This window comes from Bemisia tabaci, chromosome 4 (assembly GCF_918797505.1).
Source record: "Bemisia tabaci chromosome 4, PGI_BMITA_v3".
NCBI classification, from domain to species: domain Eukaryota; kingdom Metazoa; phylum Arthropoda; class Insecta; order Hemiptera; family Aleyrodidae; genus Bemisia; species Bemisia tabaci.
In genome coordinates, this window is record NC_092796.1 from 39,085,406 (window position 1) to 39,107,308 (window position 21,903).

At 40.0% G+C, this 21,903-nt stretch overlaps 1 protein-coding gene across 1 annotated transcript in view; it reads right to left on the reverse strand.

Annotated features, from left to right (window-relative positions):
• The window catches only part of LOC109031556 (facilitated trehalose transporter Tret1-2 homolog), a 41,661-nt gene extending 34,725 nt beyond the window's left edge, over positions 1-6,936 (reverse strand). Inside the window, exon 1 of the mRNA XM_019043135.2 lies at positions 6,360-6,936. Coding sequence (XP_018898680.2) covers positions 6,360-6,364 — 5 coding nt within the window. The 5' untranslated portion in view covers positions 6,365-6,936. The remainder of the gene's footprint in view (positions 1-6,359) is intronic.
• Positions 6,937-21,903: the final 14,967 nt, after the last annotated feature.

Sequence of the window (21,903 nt, forward strand, 5' to 3'; positions counted from 1 at the left end):
AGGAAGATAAATCAATACCCGTCAAACAATCAATATACTTTCTGTGGCGTAGGCAAGAGGGATGGAACATCTCCGATCGTTACTTCTCTAGTTATCATCGGTCATCACCGGACGTAGTACGTGCAAACCAAAATAAACATGTCAAAATACATACAGCCTACGTTTCCAAATGTGGAGTGCTTTACCCGACACGTTACGGAAAATTAGCTTTTTTCTCGCCAGATCGCGCGGCAAGGGCGATACGCCCGCGAAACGTCGAGAGTTCAACTACATTCGCGACGACGGACGGTGGGAAATGGAGCATCCGAATTCTCGGGCTAATTGCAAACCCGCCTCTGCACATCTCTGTTGTTTATGTCCGTTTATGGCATATTTTAGTATTCTTGCAAGGACATTTCCGTGGATCAAATGGACCGAAGTCAACGGAGAAGGACCGAGTCACATTAAAATCGAACTGAAAAAAAGCATGAAGTTGTAATCCTCCAAAAGTCATTATTACACTGAAAAAAAAGTTACGTGATATATTAATTGACATACCGTCCGTTCTGGGGTCAGAGGCCGAGAGTTACGGGTGCTGGAGCCGTAGCTTCGATTGCTCTGGTAGTGGGGCCGATAAGCATAACAATCGTGCACTTCTGGAAGAAAGCATGAAAATTTCAGGGATTCATCTCTACCCTATAGACATTCGATTCAGACATAGACCCCAAAAATCTGAGCCCCCTGGGGGGGCAGGGGGGCCCCCAAATTTTGAATTTTGAATAACTACTGAACGGCTAATGTTAGCGTAATTTTTTTTAAGCAGGACGATAGGAAATTTTATCAGGAACAAAAATGATTCTTATAAATTTTTTTGTGGGATCGATATTTAAGGCGTGAAACGGGAAAAACCATCGGGGGACGGGGAGCCGGCCGTTCTGAGGCAGATCCGCGCGCTGCGCTGTTTGCCCGGGACGCGCGCGGCGGCGCAGTACGGTGTTACCGACGAAACAGCCGCTTGTCTTGGTTTAATCTCAACGATGCGCAGTTTTAAAAGTATTGTGAATATATCGTACTACCTATAAAGCCTTAAAATAGGGCTTAACTTATGCAGGTAATATATGTATACAAGCGAGCGCACGGCAACAGAAAGAGAAGGGGTTAAGTGCTGGAGTTCCGAATTGTTTTGTTGTATGGGTTTGTCAAGTTTTATTACAGCATCCGAGATAACTGCATCAGACATCAGTTGAACGGAACAAAATCTGAGGCACAGTTGTCTCGGGAAAGGGGGGGGGGGGCTAAAAGTCACAAATCTTATTTGTGTACCACGATGACCTGAAAAATGATTTTAAAGTGTTTATCTTTCTCTTTCTCTCGGTGCTGCGACATCAGGATGGTATCTAAATATGCTTACTTAAGACAGGGAGCCTAATTTTGTAAACAATAAGCATACATAAAAACATGCTTGCTTATTCTCCTCTCTTTCAGGAACATTTTGGTACATCATTGCTACGTATAGGCATTTTTTTAAGAGGACCAAAACCACCTTCAAAACTTGCTCCAAAAAAAACGGCAAAAGAATCTTGAGAAAGCTTGATAGGGATAAATGACCCCCAAAAAACCTTTGTTGGACTGCTTCTTTGTACAGTACAAAGAATATTATTAAGTAATAACTAGTCGCCGTATCCGCTAATCTGTCAAAACGGTCCATTTGAGTGATAGGAAGTCGCGCCTAAGTACTGGGAACCTATCCTGCTCTTATGTCAGCGCATCATAGGTACGATATTCCGCAATCTCGGTAATTTTGCAACTGATTACTGATTGCTAATTTTGACTGATTTTTTGATATTTTGACGATAAATTAACCTTTTGATAATCTCTAAAGCTAATTCGATCAGTGTTATAATGTACGATAAAGTTTAAGGTGTACGTTTTGTGCATTGCATATTTTGCAAGTCCCGTTTCTTGAAAATTGTCTCCGACATACTTACCTAGAACTCTTCCATGAGCTCCATACAAATCAAAAATCGGTACGAGATTTGCGGATTGAAAAAGAAGAAATGCAATGAATTTCTTCCTGAGGCCTGGTCCTTCTCAAAGGTTCTTTAAAGAATCAGAACCTGCATGATAAATAAATTTCCTCCTATATTAATATTTTTTTCAAAACAAATGTTACCAACTCCACTCTAAATTCCATACAACAAAATGTAAGATAATATACATGGATTTTTTTTACTGCTCATTCCATTTTCTATGTGTCGTGGTAAGTACCAATAATATCTTCAAGGATGACTCGATAAAAAGAGGCGATAGTATTCAGATATCTTCTTTTTTATCATTTATTTAATGTATTGTTCTATTTTTTTTTTAAATATGCATATTTGTTGAATAACTGAAAAAATAGGGAGTTCATGAAAATGAAAACTTCTATTGACTGGCTGGAGGGAAAAAGAGGAGAAAAGAACATTGTCGGAATGTTCCGTATGAATCAGTACCTATGCAATTGCGAGAAACCAATGAACATGAACGAAAAACGATATTTCCTTCATTTTGAAGGAAATCTGGTAACCTTATAGTGGCGAAGGGACTGTGGAGCCCCCCTCCCCTCCCTCCACACTCCTCAATTAATATCTCTACCAAGTTTTGCAAAATTCATGGTTATGTAAGCAGCTCATTGTCTCATTCGCGGAAAGTAACATGAAAAATAAGCTAAAAATAAGTTACGAAGGATCCGCCATTTCCAATAGTCATGAAAAAGTGGGTCAAAATCGTATTAAAACTTGTTATTTCGCTCTAATATCTTAAAAAAATGTAATCCTGTACAAAACTTACGCGAGGAAAGGGTAATTTACTCTGTATTGAGGTCGGAGAAGCTCTGCATTCAGAGAAAACAAGACGCGTGATGCGCGATGACCGATCCCTCCTATTGACTCGGCGCTCTCACATTGGAGTATTTCGCTTTTGCTTGTTTTTATGTATTACTAGTAAAAAGTATAGCTTATATAACTGAGGAAAAGTATTTAGGCAGTACGGTAAATTCATTATTATTTTTAAAACTGCGCATCGTTCAGATTAAACCAAGACAAGCGGCTGTTTCGTCGGTAACACCGTACTGCGCCGCCGCGCGCGTCCCGGGCAAACAGCGCAGCGCGCGGATCTGCCTCAGAACGGCCGGCTCCCCGTCCCCCGATGGTTTTTCCCGTTTCACGCCTTAAATATCGATCCCACAAAAAAATTTATAAGAATCATTTTTGTTCCTGATAAAATTTCCTATCGTCCTGCTTAAAAAAATTACGCTAACATTAGCCGTTCAGTAGTTATTCAAAATTCAAAATTTGGGGGCCCCCCTGCCCCCCCAGGGGGCTCAGATTTTTGGGGTCTATGTCTGAATCGAATGTCTATAGGGTAGAGATGAATCCCTGAAATTTTCATGCTTTCTTCCAGAAGTGCACGATTCTTATGATATTTTCCACTTATCGGCCCCACTATGGGTGCTACGCCCGGAACTTCCGGCCTCTGAGCCCGGAACGCGGTCGGTCTGTAGCCAGTAAGTACGGCTTCTACTGCCGGAGTTTTTTTTTAAGTGTAGAATTGAAGTTAGTACCCGTTTTCACATAAAAAATATGTTCTTTTCGATTGAATCTGAGAAGAGGGAATGTAAATTTAATTAAGTTAAAAATACTTTTAACTAATTTTTCATCAAAATTTTACTTGGCTCATTTTCGTTTAATCCTGCTCAAATCATTCTGTTAGAAAACGGCAATGTGTCGAGAAAAAAATGACTGGCATTTAAAAAGCTCGGTGGAAAGTGAACCGAAGACAAGGTTTGCAGTTTAATTATTGTTCCACTATGTAAAGTAAGAAAAGAAAATCGACAACATTTTTTAATAATTTCGCCAAAAAGAGAACCTTTTTGTGCATATTCATGCGGGAACTTCGGGATTTTGTTCAAATGTGGCCTAAACGATACCTTATGACGAGGCAATTCTCCAGTGAAAAATTTAGCTCGAGTCCAAAGCTCGTTTTTTCTATGATATTTTTTAATTTTTAATTTGATTTTCGACCTAAAATGACGCAGTTTTGAGTCGAAACGTCTCAGGTTTTTAGTGTTGTATTTTAGCCTTGTTTCCTGTTTTCCCTTGTCTTTCTCCTATTACAAAATTCTCAGGTCAATTCCTCACCTCTAAGTTTAAAAAGGCACAGTGCTACCTTCCCCTGCGCGGAATTCTCTTGCGTAATTCATTAGCGACCCCCAGTTCAATATTTACAATGATAACATGCGCCTTGGAGGAGGGCGTTGAACTCTGGGATGGATCCTTCAACTCATTGAAAGTCACGTCTGATCCAAACGAAACCTTTTGAAAGGTCGGAGATCGGGTGGGTTTTTGTATTTTTAGCACAGGGAAAAATATTTTCCTAGGATCTGTCAGATGTACACTCATTGACATATATTTATTTATATTTATTCATTTATTTTTTGTTGGTTTTTCTTTACCTCGAGTTAGGTTGACCAAATGTGACCAAAAATTTTTTGCTAAATTTTGCAAGTAAAATTTTTGGAATTTATTCGTGGAACTTTTTCAAAATTTAGGAATATTTTATGACAAGCATGAAGAAAAGTACGTGAAAATTTAATTATCAAAATTTAGTGAAAGGAAACAGTTTGTGCGCAGGAGTAAGTGTTCACCTAGGCTAAGTTAAGGGCAAAGTTTCAGTCATAAAACCTACACAAAAACTCGCAAAAATGTTCGATAAAAGCGGGAAAAAGCGATCCTGTTGGTGGTAGCGACTGGTTGCGATGACAAAGGAGGTAAGTGATAGACTAACTAACGGCAACCCACGAGATATCCTATAGTTAGTTCATCATATTCCCCCTTAGTCTATAGGAACCATCCGTTTCAACCAAAAGGATCACTCCATTATCCCTTGTGTTCTATGTCTACTGCTTTGTCTATCAATTTCAATAATAAGTCCTCAGGGGCAGTAACACCAAGGCAGGTTTGGGGCAGAGATCTTTCAGCAGAAAAAGTAATTTGACCTGATAATTAGATCTCGAAAACTCCATTCTCTAGTTCCGAGACCGAGACAACAGTTCATGAGTGGAAATTCAAAATATCCGAAAACAAGCCGCACCAAGTGTCGCTAAGATTGTGCAATTGTCTCTTTCATTTAACGGCAATATTGTAGTCTTTGAATGTCAATTGCCCTGACCATTTCAAGAAAAGAATTTGGAAGAATTTTTTCGATGACAGGCTAGTGAGAAAAAAGCACTAGAATCGGTCTATGTCCAAAAATAATCGGAAAATCGGTTTTTTTACGAGACATTTCCCCTGGGAGGCTTTCAATCTACTTTGTGAAAATTGCGCGAAAGCTTTGTAAATTAGTTGCTCCGTTAGAACCAATCTTCACTGATCTACGTCTTTCATGCGTACAAAAACGCAACATATCCAAAATGAAGCCAAGTTTGTGTTATGAATTCCTGCAAGATCCAAGACCTCTTGAAATCCTCTTCAGCTTCTACTTTCGACATATTGTAGGAAATGAATGAAATTTAACGCCTAGAATCACGCGAGGGTACCATTTACATGAGTTTTAATCTATAATCGTCACTTAAAGTAAAAAAAAAGCGATTTCCCCAATAATTTCGAGAGGAACCGGAAGAGCTTTTGAAAAAGAGTCCTCAAATGAAAAAAGTCTTATATCAATCCAAAGAAAACATTCCTGTAGTCACTTGGCATTTTAACCCTGAGACACCTAGCAGCAGTGGTGATTCCAGCAAGTTGGCAACAATGTTTTTTCTCCATTTGGACGTATGTTAAACAATCGATTTCATGTGAAACAGCCTGCCTCACCCAGAATCGATACATTTAATGGATTTAGATGGAGGATATGAACATTGCTGTCAACTTACTATAATCGCAACTACCATATAAATTACTTTAATATTAAGCCTTAAAATTAGAGAAAATCACTGGATGACAATACGTCGAGACGAAGTGAATTACATTTTGCAATAAGGAACCATTAGCTCTGGCTCTCCCATAAAAGCACATATCTGCGCAGGGAAACCAATGGCATGTATGCTGTTTCTTAAATGGGCCAGAAATAGTGGTTCCTTATTGCAAAAAAATGTGATCCAGGTCATTTACCCTCGGTAAGGCAAGGAGCAGCAAACATAATTGGACTACATTTTCCAATAAGGAACCACTATTTCTGTTTCATTTTAGAAACAATATAAATGTCATTGTATTCCCTATGCAGAAAGGTGCTTTCATGGAGCAGCCAGAGATAATGGTTCCTTATTGCAAAATGCAAACCAATTCAACAACACCTGACGGCGCCTGGGATGTTCCAAATCAAGTCGATTGTTTACACCGACTCACCTCATTTTCGTAAACTCCTCTCGGGCGAAAATCCAAAACAAGGCTCGCCGCTCAGCATTCCATCAGCGGAAACTCAAAACTGAAAACTCGTCGCCGGTCTCTCGTGACACTTAAAACTGCGCACAGAACTCATTTCCGGTCCGTATCGTATTCCTCGCACTCAACTCCGTTGAAACCGTCGAAGAACTACACCTCTCGATCAGCCAGACGGTCGTTTGATTTTTTTCTTGAACTTCGCGAGGATTTTCATCGACGCCGAGGACTAATTACGAAATTTTCGATAGAATTTTCAAACGATCACTCGATAAAAAAAAACCACAGTACAAAAATAGGGTGCTCGTGAATCGGTAATCTTTTATCGTAAACAAAACATGAGAATTATTTGTTAGAAAAAAACTAGGGGGTTTTTGGGGTGCTTAAAAGTGTTAGGGGTCTTTTGGGGTGCTCGGAGGTGTTCGGGGGTTGGTTTCCGCGCGTGGGGAAGGGTGCGGGTACAAGCTCCGAGATTCGAATTGGGACTGATGCCGTTCGGCGTATGCTCTGGAGACCCGGTCGGAAAAAAGGGGGCGGGAGAGAGGGCACGGGATGGAGGGGAGAGGGTACGAGATAGGGAGAGAGCAGGGGGGATCGGGAGATGAAACGCGTGCGATCAGCTAAACTCGGGCGGCCATTTGGCGCGGATCCTTCCTGCCTCGCGGGTCGCGAAATCGGACGTCGCGTCGCGACGTCGCGATGACGGTGACGTCGCGTCGCGTCCCGGGAGGAGCGTCGCGACGCCGGACGGAGGGCGACGCTGGTCACGGGCATCGGCCGAGCCGTTTTGTAACGCTGCCCTTGCGAGTAAAAACCGCGTAACTGCGATTGGAAGACCGTGCGGATCCGCGGTTTTTGCGAGGCGATGCGCGATGCTAGTTGGCTCTGCTCTAGCGAAGTGTGCACTGGAAAAAAACACACATTGATCTAGAGTCCAGACTCTTGAAAACATTGACAAGAAAAAATACTCTTGATTCAATCGGATTTTTGCTTGAATCAAAACGAAATCCGCTAAAATTAAGAGGCTTGGTTCTTGATTTAAGCTAGATTTTGATTGAATCAAGAGTACTTTTCCTTGTCGATGTTTTTAAGAGTGTGGACTCTAGATCCAATGTGTTTTTTTTCCAGTGTAATTGGACTGCATTTTGCGATCAGGAACTACAATCTCTGGCTCAGTTTAGAAACAACGTATGTACCATTTGTTCCCCTGTGTGCATGAGTGTTTTTATACAAGAGTCAGAAATTGTAGTTCCTGATTCAAAATATAGACCGATGAAGAATTTGCAGGTGTCTGACATTTTGGAAATTTTATGTCTGTAATGAAACTACTAAGAGAACTGAGCTCGAGGATATGCTTTGTTTCAAAATTGAAAAATTAATGGAGGATAAAAGACAAAATAACCCATCTATTGAAACATATGTGTGTTTAAACGGGAAATGCCGCCAGATAACATCACAAGGTGGCACACTCTCCAACTTTTAAATCTATTTTTCTGCAATATGCAATTTCCCATTTCAGAAAAAAAGTATGGAAAATACTGCGAACTCATCTCATTAAGCACTCTCAAGTGAAGCAATAAAACTCCGTGTGCAAATTCTCCATTATATTAGTGTTGCCTCTATATATCCGCAGCTCCGGCAATGTCAAAAGGGATGCTCCTTTGATACTGAGACAACATTACTTCAGAGCTAGATTGGTGCGAAACGTTAGTTGCGTGCTCGTTACACTATTGCTCTGATGTTGCACCAAATATTTCTCTATCAAAGCTGGAACTTTATGAGAGCAAGACTGGTGCAATGCTGCAATTGTCTACAATGTTACAATTTGCAAAAATCATGATAGTGCTTTTTTCAGCAGGGTTGTTTATTTTTGCTGCGTTACGATCTATACTAGACATAGGGTTTCTCCAGTCAAGTTTGTACAGCAATATTCATGCCGATGATTGTGGCAATACAGTAATATTAAATTCAACATCATTTAGTAAAAATAGTGTTGGAAAATATGTTTAAGCAACAGCATAGTAATTTTTTTTTTTCTTTTTCAAAAATATCCTTTCCAAGCTCAGAATAATATCGTGGAAAAATGATGACCCCACTACTGCCTTGCCGATTTCCACATCAATATCCCCCCGATCTATCCCATTATAAAGGGGGGGGGATAGCGCTGACCTCATAAAAAATTCGTATGAAAGTCCACGATTAGATTCTTTGGGTGAAGAGATTGGAAGCAATTCATTTAAAAGTAAATTAAAAATTTACTGCTACAGACGTGTCATTTGACGTAAAAAAGTTTCTGTTTGTGTTCCTTCGAGAATAATTATCGAAATTATCCTCATCAAATGAGACTTGCAGGGCGGAAAATAGTATTTGAAAGCAACCGAGGGATGCAAGCACCCACGCTGCCATTCTAAGGAAAAACACCGCATCAACATTTATGTCCCAGTTTTCACGATAAGAATTTATTTTTGAGGCAAAATAATGACAATTTTCTCTTAAGATTTCCCAAGGATGTGTATTAAATTACAAAGGAAATTATCTATAAAGACTGGGGGAAAAAACATTCACAAGGCCTCTGAAAAATATGTGTTTAATTCGGCAGAAATTTGATAATGTCCAAAGGCACATACGGCGGTTTCTCTGGGCATAACAGCGTAACCGTTCATTTCATCCCCTCCGTTCACTTTTTAAACCCGATAGTTTACTCGGGTCGATATCGCAGCCCGCACACTTGACCTTACGGTAATGTTTCAGAGAATTTTCAGCACACCCTTTTGGTAAATATTTGATAGCTTTATATTGATCTGACATTTACTGGGTCATCCACTACGGCGACACTAGCACGCCTCGCCTTGCAGTAATTGACATAATAGCTGTGCCGGCCTACCGGTACTCCAGTTCCGTTGAAAAATTAATTTCTAACCAGCTAAAAGGAAAAATCGATAAAATCAGGTTGCAAAGTTGGTAGTTAATTTTGTGGCACGAAAAAGTGTAGGTGTGTATTTGCAGTAAAAAGTATATTGAACTCACAAAAAAATTTGTTCATTTTACCGGTCATTTTTTCTCCTTTAACAGTGACTATTCAAGAAAAACATAAATTATCGAGTCTTCCCTCTTCTTGTAAGTAATACTTCTCCTTAAAAACATAATTTCATCAAAAATTTTCCCAAAGTAAAAATATGAGCAAAAATAAAGATACTTGCGCATTATTTTTTCAACCGGAAATAACGCAAAAGGCCTAATGGAGGTGTGGTGCAATAAATTTCACTTGGATGCAACTATTGAAGCTCAACGGACGCTGATATTGCATATTCGGAAAACTGAAGGCGTTCGCGCTTTTTCCACTCTAAACTCTGCCTCGCGCAGTGAAAGAGTGATGCTCTTGGCGCAACATGGTGTTGATACTCGGCGGCGAGATGTAGCTATTATAAAAAAGAGACATGCAAAAATGAAAAAGGAGTGGCAAGGAACAGAATTCTCAATAAGTAATTGCAGAAATTAAATTTTTAATGCTTGATGGGGATGCCCATTCTCTTCGATTTTGCTTTGTTAATTTTCTTTTCATTTCTTCCTAATAGTATCATGTGATACGTCTAACATTTTATTCATTTTTTCTTCCTCCCTTTTCATCGAGTTTAAATTTCAACTCGACGATAAAACTCCCGAACCAAGTATCTCGGTTTGCGACGTTGCAGACTTCTTGTCATACTTAACTTTTTAAATGGAGCACTATACTCAATGTCAGTTTCTATTGATTTTTTGCTTTCAATTTTTTGAAGCAGCCCTCACATTGCTGTCCATATTCGACTTCCTCCCCTTTAAATTTTTTGAGTCAGCTTTCACATTGCTGTTCACATGAGACTGCGCTCTTCGTTAATTCCTTTACAAAAGGCACAGGGCCGGATTCACCTACCTGCCGCCCATGGGCCGCCTATATTTTGCCACCCCCTTCTCATTCGTTTTGAAACTCGACAAAAACCATCAAATGAACGTGCCAGCGGGGGAGGGGTGCATACAACGCATTTACTAGTGTTGAACACATTTTTTGGGAAAGCCCTGTCAACACTACTAACAAAAGTTCACGAAATTTTGCACGAAAGTTAAGTTCCATAAACCTATCTCTGTGTGGAGTGTGGACAAGGCCTTCCATTCATAAGAAATGAACGAAAAAATTATGAAAGGACAAACATAAATGTGGTTCAATGATTTTAACTTCTGCCGCCGCGCCGCGCAGACCGCACCTTGTTGGACGCAATGCGTGAAGTATTCACGCAGTCTTGTAGACGCTATCCGTTTCACGCTGACCGCAATGACCGCACTGTGTTTGATGCAATGCGTGAAGTATTCGTGCAGTCTTGTAGGCGCTAATATGTGTTACATGCCGATCGCCGCGCCGAGGGCTTCTCCTTTACATCTCAAGTCCTCGTTATCATTTCTCTCTAAGTCGCGCCTTTCTAGGCCAAATTGCGTGTTTGGTTTCTCTCGTAACTCGACTTATTGAGGGTGCTGTCTCTTGTATCACTAAAAGACGACAAAATTAGAAATTACTATATTCTCAGGAAATGAGAGATTTTGTCGCCTTTTCTCGTTTGTAAATTTGTTTTTATGAATTCGATTTTTTTTATACCTACACTTTAAAAAATTGCAAATTTTTGCCGCCCCTTAGATTTGCCGCCATGGACCGGTGCCCATGTGGGTACCCCCTTAATCCGGCCCTGAAAAGGCACACAGTTCATAGTTTCCTTTTCTGGAATTAATACGCTTGGCGGTTTCCCTCTGGAAGAATAATGTGTTCAGTAGTTTCATTTACAACACGTAGCGCTGCTTTCACATATCTCTCACTTTTTAAGTGCCTTCGCGTTCCAAAACCCCTTTTTCAACTGCCTCCACATTTCTTTGTCAGACTGATCGTGACTGATCGCGGTTGTTCGGTTGCGGAAGTTTTACATCCCTGAAACATACATTTTCCTTAGTAAAGTGGTTTAAGTTAATGATGGTGGTAATAATGGTGGCAAAAATGGTGGTTTTAAGTATTATTGGTGGCCATTCTCGAGTCTCGCATACGCATAGTCAATGAGAACATAATACATTCGTGGTAGTCCCAGATTACGGAGCTGTGCTTCTTTATTATTATTAATTTAGTACTCAACCGATTCATGAGCATATCCGTCAGTTTGACCAAATTTTGGATTCGATGAAAAATCAGGTTGAGGCGCGTGACTTAATCTGCAATGGCGACAAGTGGTAAGGCACGTGAGACAACGTTCCGGTTCGACCCCTTTGACCACGTGCTAGTTCGTAGCCACGCGCGCGTACAGCTTATCCGCAACCCTTTACAGACTTCACCGTATCGTATGGTCGGCTCATTCAAGGCACCAGCATCTAATTTTACGCCTCTTCCTGGGTTCCCCTCGCCCTCCACGCTCGCAATTAATCCCATTTCCGCGACACCTCAGTCGCAGATCACATGTGCCTTGTCGAGCATAGCTGCCGGATAATTTTTCGAATCGAGCATGTAGGAAGAGGGTAGATAATCCCATCCTGAGCAGTGCATTACGTTACTTTTACATAGCTGCGACTTTTGCCGATTTCCAATACTATTTAAGGGGTTTGGAGGACAAGGCGCATAAGTGCGGTTTTTGAAAAAATTAAGATATCAATGATTTCAGGTAAATCTAGTCTTGATGCATATTCTATGAAAAATTCGCTTACGAATTCCAATTTTTAAGCATCAAAAAGTCAGTTTGAACTTTCTTTTCGCCTTAAGAATCCATGTAATTTCGAAGCCTCGAACATGTACTTCTCGAAATAGCAAAAGCTGCACTTATGCGCCTTTTTCTCCAAGCCTCTCATTTCTCCTACCTATATTTAAATGCAAATGAACCAGGGAACCAGAAACTAGAGATACTTAATCCTGGAAAGGAGGCTAATAACTATCATTAAAAACAAAGTGCAAGACGTTTCGACGCCTTCTTACGATGTAATTTTCAACTACTGAAAGAATAGAAAGGAAATGAAAACTATAATCGAAATTTTTTTTTTTTTTTAATGATTTTACCTTGTTCTTGATCTGTTATATGTATCGGGCTGCTTTATTGCTGTCTAATTAAATACATTGTAACAAATCGATTTTAAGTAAGGTAGCCTGCCTCCGTGAATATCAATAGTAATATCAAAAGTAACGAGATTGGAAGTTATACCCTTTGAAATTTTCCAGGGCTTTGAGTTACTGGTCTTCCTGTTTACGCACATCTCCTGTTTTGACCTTCCTGTTTATGTGCGTGATTGATTTTTGGCGTTAATCCTTCGTGAGCAGGAAAGTATCTAATCGGAACGTCATGCCATTGAATAACAAATAAATCTCATTCCAAGCTAAAAAGAAACGTATTATCTTCTTTCACCTAAGGAATGCTTGCGGAACTTGATGTTTCCACCAGAAAGTTACTGACTGAAAGTGTCCTTGTGGTTATATTGGCATAATTTTATTTCTTCGGATGCTTTAACGTCTATTGATATTTACAACGCAAGAAGGGAAAAAAATCATTTAAGGAAAGATAAACCCCAACTGAACTTAGAGAGTAAATCCACGAGGAAAGTACAGAAAATCAATCAAGATAAAATAGCTTGCGTCTTTCATTAAAAAAAAAAAAAAAAAAAAAAAAAAACTACTGGTATGTCAATGTTGCTGAAGTTGTGAAAATTTCGAATATTGCAAGTATATAAGCCTGAGTGTTCGAACGGTGTTTCTGTTTACAGTGCAGAAAAAAATGTGCCTCAAGTGCGAATTAAAATTACCCTCTGACTTTTAACTATGATCTGTGTGATATGTTGCCAGTAATCTATTGCGAAAATGAAATTTGTAAATTGTTCGCTGAGAACATTTTAGTGAGTTTTTTTTTTTTTTTTTTTTGAATTCAAAAGAATGTTATGAAATCATAAAAAGAGAACGATTATTAAATTAGTCTAATCTAGATAAATTTTACAAACACTTGGAAAAGTCTCCGTGATAATGTGCGCGATTTAAATTTTCATGAGAGGGGTAAACATTATATGCATGCAATAATAAACACTTTAAAAAGAATCTATTCGATGGAATTAATTTTCAGGGAAGGCTCAGTATGAATTAAAGTTGAACTGATACGCTCAATCTAAACACGGCATTATTTTCCTCCTCCTCCTCTTCTTCTTCTCCTTCTTCTTCTTTTGTGTAAATCAAATGAACTACTTTGCTTTCTGGCTAAAACTGGATTAAAGCTTATTATTTCAGCATTTCAACCGCGGAGCGGCTACATTCATTTCACATCACGATTTCCTTAAACGGCGTCAACAATCACTTCCTATTGTTTAGCATCATTTTGAAACTTGAAGAAATCAGCAAAAAATAAAATTATCTCGAAAAAATCAATTCTTTTGTTTTTTCTAGAGATAACGCTTAAGTTTTCATACCTAGATGAGTGTAAGTTGTGCATTGTTTGAACCTTGACATACTTAGCAGGGAGACGCAAACGCTTTGAAAATAGACTCTTGAGAACCTTCTAGCCGTTAGATAAATAGAATTCCGACAATGCATTCGCTGAATGAAACTTGACTAAGCTTAGGTCAAAGGCACTATCTGTCTCAACTCAATGACAGATCTACTCGCACTTCCCTTTGACGGCTCCGGGACTTCCGTTAACTTTTGAGAGCGATGAGACCGTTAATGATTGCACGCAAAATGGACCTATCTACACGCGATGCTCTTTTTAAAAAAAAGCACACGCAGCTCTCGAAGATAAGCGTTTTTCAAAAGCTAGATCTCTTTTGCCAAATGACGCTCAAATTATAAACTGATTATTAATGCGGGGACCTTGGGTTGATATCATTGTAGTGGCAAAAGTTGCAAAATACTCGTTGCAATTTGCGCGGTCGCAGAGTTTTGTTCAATTCCTTTATTTTTTATTTTTTATTTTTTTTTATTTTTTATTTTTTTATTTTTTTTGGAGGGAGAGAGAAAACTATGCACAATGTGAATACATTTTGCAAAACAGAGCTATATTATCCCTAACTCGTCTATTAAAGGACCTACCTGGCTGAGGATACGTACGTTATTTCTAAATAATGAACCCGATATAATTGTCACTTTCTTTCTTAGAAGTCCGAAAGTGACCTTGGTTTCTTTTCTATCAGTCAATTTTTCATAAAATAAATTTTGGAAAAAAAAATTCACATGGAAAAGGAAAATGGATTGCCGTGAGAAATAAAAATCATTGCAAGATTTGATGAGATTTGGTCTCTCGCTTTGAGTTCTGTTTTACATATTCGTCTAGACTACACCTCCGACCCCCCTCCCCCCTCCCGAAGCTATTGTTCGGGATTGCAACTGTTGTTATAGACTCCGCGACGGCTCATTAGACATTCGCGAGAACGGTTCGCGAATTGGTCGCTGTGGAGTGCATGGTCGACGCCTGGGTAGGTGCCAAAGTTCTGAGGTCAGCCCGATCATCTTGGTGCCGTATCAACAGCGGAAGCTCCATTCTGGAATTTTTGTCGTAGGTCAACGCGATCCACTGTTTTTCTGTTTCCTTCTCTTCAATTGCTCCTGTAAAAAATGAGTAAGAAGAATGATTTCTAATTGCAAGAGCTTCTAAGAGAGAGAGGCCGCGTTTCCGCTCCGGGCTCTCGTTTCCTGTCAACATTTTAATTTCAAATTCTTCTCCTTGGTTTTTTCATCCTATCATGTGCGTGGGTGAACATTCAATCGCTTGAAAAGACCAGCTGGAATTGAACTCTTTCCAAAGAGCGCACTAGGAAGAAAAAGAAGACGACGACGAAGAGGAAGAAGAAGCAGAAGAAAATATCAACAAATGAACTAACGATCGAATGAAAAAAAGCCTCTGCCGTAACTCGTCGTGATCTAGACTGAGCAGAGGCGGATCCAGCAATTTGGCAACACTGGATTTCCTCCATTTAAACCTATGTTGAATAATCGATTCTTGTCGGAGCACCTGGCACCTCCTTAATCGATACATTCCCATAGGTTTAAATGGGGAAAAACAATGTTGCCAATTTTCTGGATTCGCAAATGGGACTAAGGGACGTAAATTCATTCCGAGGTTGCAAAATTTACTAAAATAATTCAAGTTTTTACAAGAGTGTACCTGTGCGATCTTTTCCTAAATTTTCTTTATTTTTTCTTGAGATCAGAAGAAAAATCGGTGAAATTTTCAGTTAGAAATGCCCAAGATTCAGTCGGTAAAAATGCAATTCGTGAGGGGAAATTTGGAAACATTGAAATGTGGTTACGTTCTTCAGTGAGGAAGACGACGAATTGCGGTGTTCTAATGACCTAATATTTCTTATTGGGGTGTTTCATTATTGGGCCATGCATTAGAATGAATGAGAATGCCAACGTCTTTAAACAAAAAGAATAATAAATAAAAAAAAAAAAAAACTTCGAAAAAAGAGTCATGATTAAGTATTAAAGATTAATGATTAAGGTCGAGCACCAGCAAAATTTAGTGCTGAATGAAAGTTCGATGGTATGAGCCGAAGTTCAGCATTTCATATGGATCAGACTATACATTTGGTTTGTCAAATCGAACTTTCAATTCGTCAAATCAAACGTTCGGCTCGTGTGGTTGAACTTTGGGATTGACCCAAACAGAACCGATACTGAACCGAAGGAGGAAGTTCGATTACAGAAATCGAAATTTCAGCTTGACGAAGTGGAAAGTTCCATCAATGTGGAACACTGCACTTCAGCTCATATGATCGAACTTTTTTTCAGCGTGCGTAACATTCTAATTCACTTGTGGTAATAAAAACTGTTATGCTTTGTTCAGTAATTTGAGACACACCGAGCTTAGTTTTTCCTGAGGATTTCAATTGTTTCATACTTTGGCTGATTTTCCTCCAGGTGATACAATGTCGCTTTGTCAACACTTTCACGACAATCGCTGAGGATGTTGCAAAATTATCACGAAAGTGAATCCGATATTTTCCGGATGAATACATACTTGCACTCTGATCATCAGTAGAAGTGCAGAACTTCAGTAAAAAGTGTGAAAGATTTCCAAAACATTTTCACTAATCTTTTGTGAATTCCATACAACAGCAGTCTGAATCATACGTTATTTAGTAGATAGGACCTACCGATGAGGGGGAATTTGAAATACCACGCATCGATTAAAGTTCTTTTACGGACCGTATTTATGGTCTGATAATGAAAAATTGTAGTTGGATTGCGATTTTTAAGAATTACCGTTCTTTTTTTTTCCTTTAGAGTATTTTGGGACATTTTCTTATGAAAATAACAACAAAAATCTTGTAAGAAGATCGAAAAAAAACTCTTCAAAATTCAAAGTTCAATGAGAGCTTTGATTCCGAATGCGCATTTTCTACAAATTTGATCCGGTGACGAGGCGTGAATGATCGATTATAGATATTCCCGCACTTGAAGCTAAGGCAAAGAATCGATTACTAAGGTGCTCGTTGCGAATACCCTGTTATCCGATCTTTTTCCATGGGTTTAAATGGCAGATCAATAATCGATGTATCGCAAAGCGCGCCACGCCACTGGTTTGATCTCCCGATGCCATTGACTTATCTTCGAACGACCATCGGCAACCACGCAAAATCCACCGTGCAGCAGAATGCCGATTCGAATTGCTGACACGCGGAAAGTCGCGATTTCAAAACCGCGGGCCCAGAAAAGAAAACATTTTCCCGGCAGCGAGCGAAAGAACCCAATCAACAAAATCATTGCTCGTGGATCGGGTGGCTTCAGGTGAGCGACTGCCCATCAGTCAACCCACAGTTTCCTCAAGCACCGGAACATGTTCGCGTGTGCTATCCTCGTGCAAGTCCTCGCGTTGGGTGTTGCGTCGCCGCTGAATGCAGGCGCGCCGAGCCTCGTTCGCGATGCCCTGCCAAGACGAGTCCTGTGCTACGACGTTTTCAACCCGGACACGCGGGTATTCTCCCAAGAGTGCCGACCCTACGATGAACTCGCCGCCCGGCGATTGCTCGGAAGAAGCGAGGGGGCACCTGTCATGAGCGAGAGGATGATCGTCGAGCAACCCTCAAAAACCGACACCGAACAACCCCCGATGAACCTCTTAAACTCCCTCGCGTCACGCCTTACAAAAGTCACCGTGAACAACTCACCGTATAAGGAGTTCGATCCGTACGCCAACATCCCAGACCCGTACCCATACCGCGGCGAGATCACCCCCAATTCCCAAGCCAGAGCCGCCCCCAAACATCTCGACGTGGGTGAGCTAGTCGGCGGCATACTAGGCGGCCACCACGGCGGTTATCATCACGGCGGATACGATCATCACGACCATCACGGTGGGTACCATGAGCATCACGGTGGGTTCCACAATGGCTACCAGAACGGGTACCATGACGGTTTTCATCAAGGCGGGTACCACGGTGGGTTCCACGGTGGGAACCACGGTTACGGGCATCACGGCGGATATTACTCAGGTGGCTACTACAGGGCAGCTGAGCCTATGCCTGAGGAAAATCGAAACCTTCAGCCTGCGGTGCAACCCTTCATCCAACCCGGACGTGTCCCATACCCCACCGCAAGACTTATCGTGCGACCCTACGGCGGACAGGTCCCGGTCAACTCTTTGAACGCCCAACCCGTCTACATCAAAGCCACTGACCTACACGAAGGACCAATCATCGTTCCAGAAGCCGTGAGAACCATCCCTGGTTACCCAGTAGAGTTCGGAGCCCAGAATACCCTCGCCCAAAGCGAACCCTTGGAAGTGCTGTCAAGATCTTCCGAGGACCTGCAACCTGCACGAGAAGAAAAAGAACCATCCAAAGAAGTTTCTGAGCCTTTGGCCGCGCGCAAAATGCCTGGAGGCGAGGAGTTAGGTGACAATATCCTGGAAGAAAATCCGCGATTGGCCACGTATCACGTGAAGCTGCCTGTGGAAGATGACGTTCTGGACCCGAAGACGAAGCTGTTCCCGATCTACAACATCCGGTGCCGACTGGAGCCAGCGAAAGAGGATCCCGCAAAGGACTCTACCGGGGACATCCGGTCTGAAGGAGATTTCCGATCCGCCGCACCGCAAGATCACACCTACTACAAACGAAGCTCGGACGGAAGGAGGAAGGTGTCCGCGGACGAATTCTTGGAGAGATTAAGCGCGATTAACGCTAAACTTAAGCAGCTTAAGGACTGACTAACCGGCGCGCTCAAAATAGTGTCGGACTGGTGACATTTGCGTCGCGGCATTTTTTGTAAACTTTTTTTTGGTCGGAACATTCGCGTGGTGGATTATCTCGGAGAAATGATGCGCTCTTGTTTGGTTGTGCGAAGTGATTGTGAGTAGTGCCGATCGATTTTGTAAAAATAAATTTTATTGTTATTTGTTTTAAAATCCTGTCGTGTTGATTTACTTTTGAAGTTCAAAGAGGCGGGCACTGGAAAAAAAAACACATTGGATCTAGAGTCCAGACTCTAAAAAACATCGACAAGAAAAAGTACTCTTGATTCAATCAGAATCTAGCTTAAAACAAGAACCAAGCCTCTTAATTTAAGAGGATTTCGTTTTGATTCAAGCAAAAATCCGATTTAATCAAGAGCTCTTTTTCTTGTCAATGTTTTCAAGAGTCTGGACTCTAGATCCAATGTGTTTTTTCCCAGTGGGGTCATTCCTAAATTAAAGAGACACTTATTGAGAAGGATCTGTTCCAGTTTCAACGTTCAAAATGTTGCGATTCGTAAGAGCGTTGAAAAAAGGGCCTTGTGTAATAATTACACGCTTTAATTTTTAAGTTTTTCCATTAGATGCATATTATTAAATCTATAATGGCATAGATATGAAAGGCGATTTTATTTCTTTATTTTTTGAAGAGATGGGAGTATTCAAATAGGACTGGCTCCTCTTTTTAGTTTTCCTTTAAAAAGAAAAAAAAGGGAAAAGAAAAAATTATTTGTAAAAAATCCATTTATGTAACAAATTTCAATCAAATCCACGAAAGAATATCAACATTTTGGAATGCTAGAAATGATGCTAGGTATTGCTGCGTTAAAAAAAAAGAAAAACAAATTTCAAATCTCTATCAAAAGTTCAGGATTGTGAATCGATTTTGATGAAAATCAACCCCTCATTAGTGGACTTATAAAGATAATAACACATTAAGCAAATCAAAATCAAACTGGGTTTCAGTCTCCTTTGATTTTTCATGTTACTTTTCAAAAACTATCCGAAATATTAAACTACTCTTTGAACAAACTACCAAAATATTTATGTAATCAAGGACATTAACAGTAGTGATAAAAAAAAAATTCGATCGTTTAATCAATTCATTGGCGTTTTCAACATTTCACTGGAAAAAAAAACTCATTGGATCTAGAGTACAGACTCTTAAAAACATTGACAAGAAAAAGGACATCTTGATTCAACCAGATTTAAGCTTAAATCAAAAGGAAATCCACTCAAATTAAGAGGCTTGGTTCTTGATTTAAGCTGAAATCTGATTGAATCAAGAGTATTTTTTCTTGTCAATGTTTTTAAGAGTCTGGACTCTCGATCCAATGTGTTTTTTTCCAGTGTTTAAGACGAATTCTCGAAAACTCTCCGATCTCTAAATTGCAGTTTGTCAGCTTTTAATATAAAAATCTGGTCATAAGATGATTAGAATTAATTCTATAAGTGTACTTATCAATCCAACAGATCTTGATCTAAAACTAAACTGAGAAAAATATTGGTGTCCTTGTGTTACTTTTGGTTCATGTTGTTAGCGAAAAACAAACTAACCAAAATTTAATGTTGACTTTTTCATATTTTGCGTTGAATTTTGCACATAAAACCATTAAAAACCGCGAGACTCAAAATTAACTGAGGGTTTGAGTCTCTTAATATTGCGCACTTCCAATATCAGCTGAACTCTTTTGTTATTTTTTCTCTCAGTGTGCTATAGCTGCACATATGGATTGCATTTTGCAAAAAGGAACCAGAAGAAGTGCGATGATGCTAAGATTGTGCATTTTCATCCTTTGCAATACAATTACTGAAACCATGAAAAAATGTGAAATTGACAATGTAATTTTTTCTTAAATTTACAGTTTTTAGCGAGTAAAATAGAAACTGTAATGGATAAGCAGGTTTTTCTTCCAAGACAAAAGGAGTTGCACAATCTTAGCAACATCGCAATGCTCCTGGTACCTTTTTGCAAAATGCAATCCGTATACCTATAAGAGCTGAACTAGTCGACGGTGAAACTGCAAAAATGCGTTTCTAGGTTGCGGTGTTTCCAAATCTTCGCTCCTATGTTATTAATAAAATTCAAATAGGACCAAACCAACCACATAACTTGCAATTTGCACAGAGAGAAAGGTCACCGAAGTTTTCAAAACATGACGTTCAGTAATTGTGTATGTAAAAAATAAAATTAGACAGGAAGTTAGCAACGCCGCATATCGAGATACACATTTCTGCATCGTCGTAGTGAAGCACAAAAGTATAAATTTCCATCGAAGCGACGCGCCGTCGTGACAAGGGAGTCTCCTAATTTATCGCCACATGCAAAGCTGTTCCCTTGTGCCTGCAAATTGCAGATACGAAGATTTGAAGGCGCATCGAAGAGTGTGAGGCACCCAGAGTATTTGGCGCGGATTAGCTAGATTCCCGACCCTCGGCTCGGCTCGGCTCAAGACCTTGCCGTAGCCGCACTCAAGTAACTTTAAAGTTCAGTGTCAACTTTCTACGAAGAAGCCGTAATTCAAGTTCATAGCGCAAGGACAGTAAACGCCGTGCTCAGCTCCGCGGCCCAGGTCAATCTCGCGCGTTGTGGGGGCGGCGAATTATTACCATTACGTAACGCTTTCACTTGGACCTAGTTTAGCGGAAAGCGTTAAAATTATTCGAACTGCACTTTTCATCTGTCAACTTCACTTTATAGATAGGCAAGTTTAAAGAAGGAATGACTGATAAGATTAAACCTTAATCCACCCCCATAGGATCAATCTAGTGTAAAAAGCTCCTTGTGTCTATATTACTTCGATAAATAAGTAATACATTATACGGATCGTTTTCAGCTAAAGGGACAAAGTTTTTGTTGCCTTTTTTCAGTTTTATCATATTTTCTTATTTTTTTTCTTCCGAGGGTGCACTAACAAGATTGGCTCCGGCGTTTTCTGAGTGGAAAAATCTCGTAGAACTCAATACTAATACGTGCAGCAAGCTATTCTCAAAATTTACATCGGTTTCGGGTGGATTTTGGTGCGAAAATGTGGGTTTTTAGTTATTTCGGCGACAAAGTTTACTTCCTACCTCACCACTCTCTACTTGATTTCATGTATAAAACTATTTTTCCTTAAATGCACTTCTCAAAGCTCAGTCATGAATTATGATCATTTCAGAACCATCCGACGTTTGAGATCGGGAGTTAGACAATAAGGTGCGTTGCGGTACGTCGCCGAAATGATGGACAATCTTGTTAGTGGATCTGCGGAAGAGAAAAATGAAAAAATATGATACAAAATTAAAAAAGCGACAAAACTTTT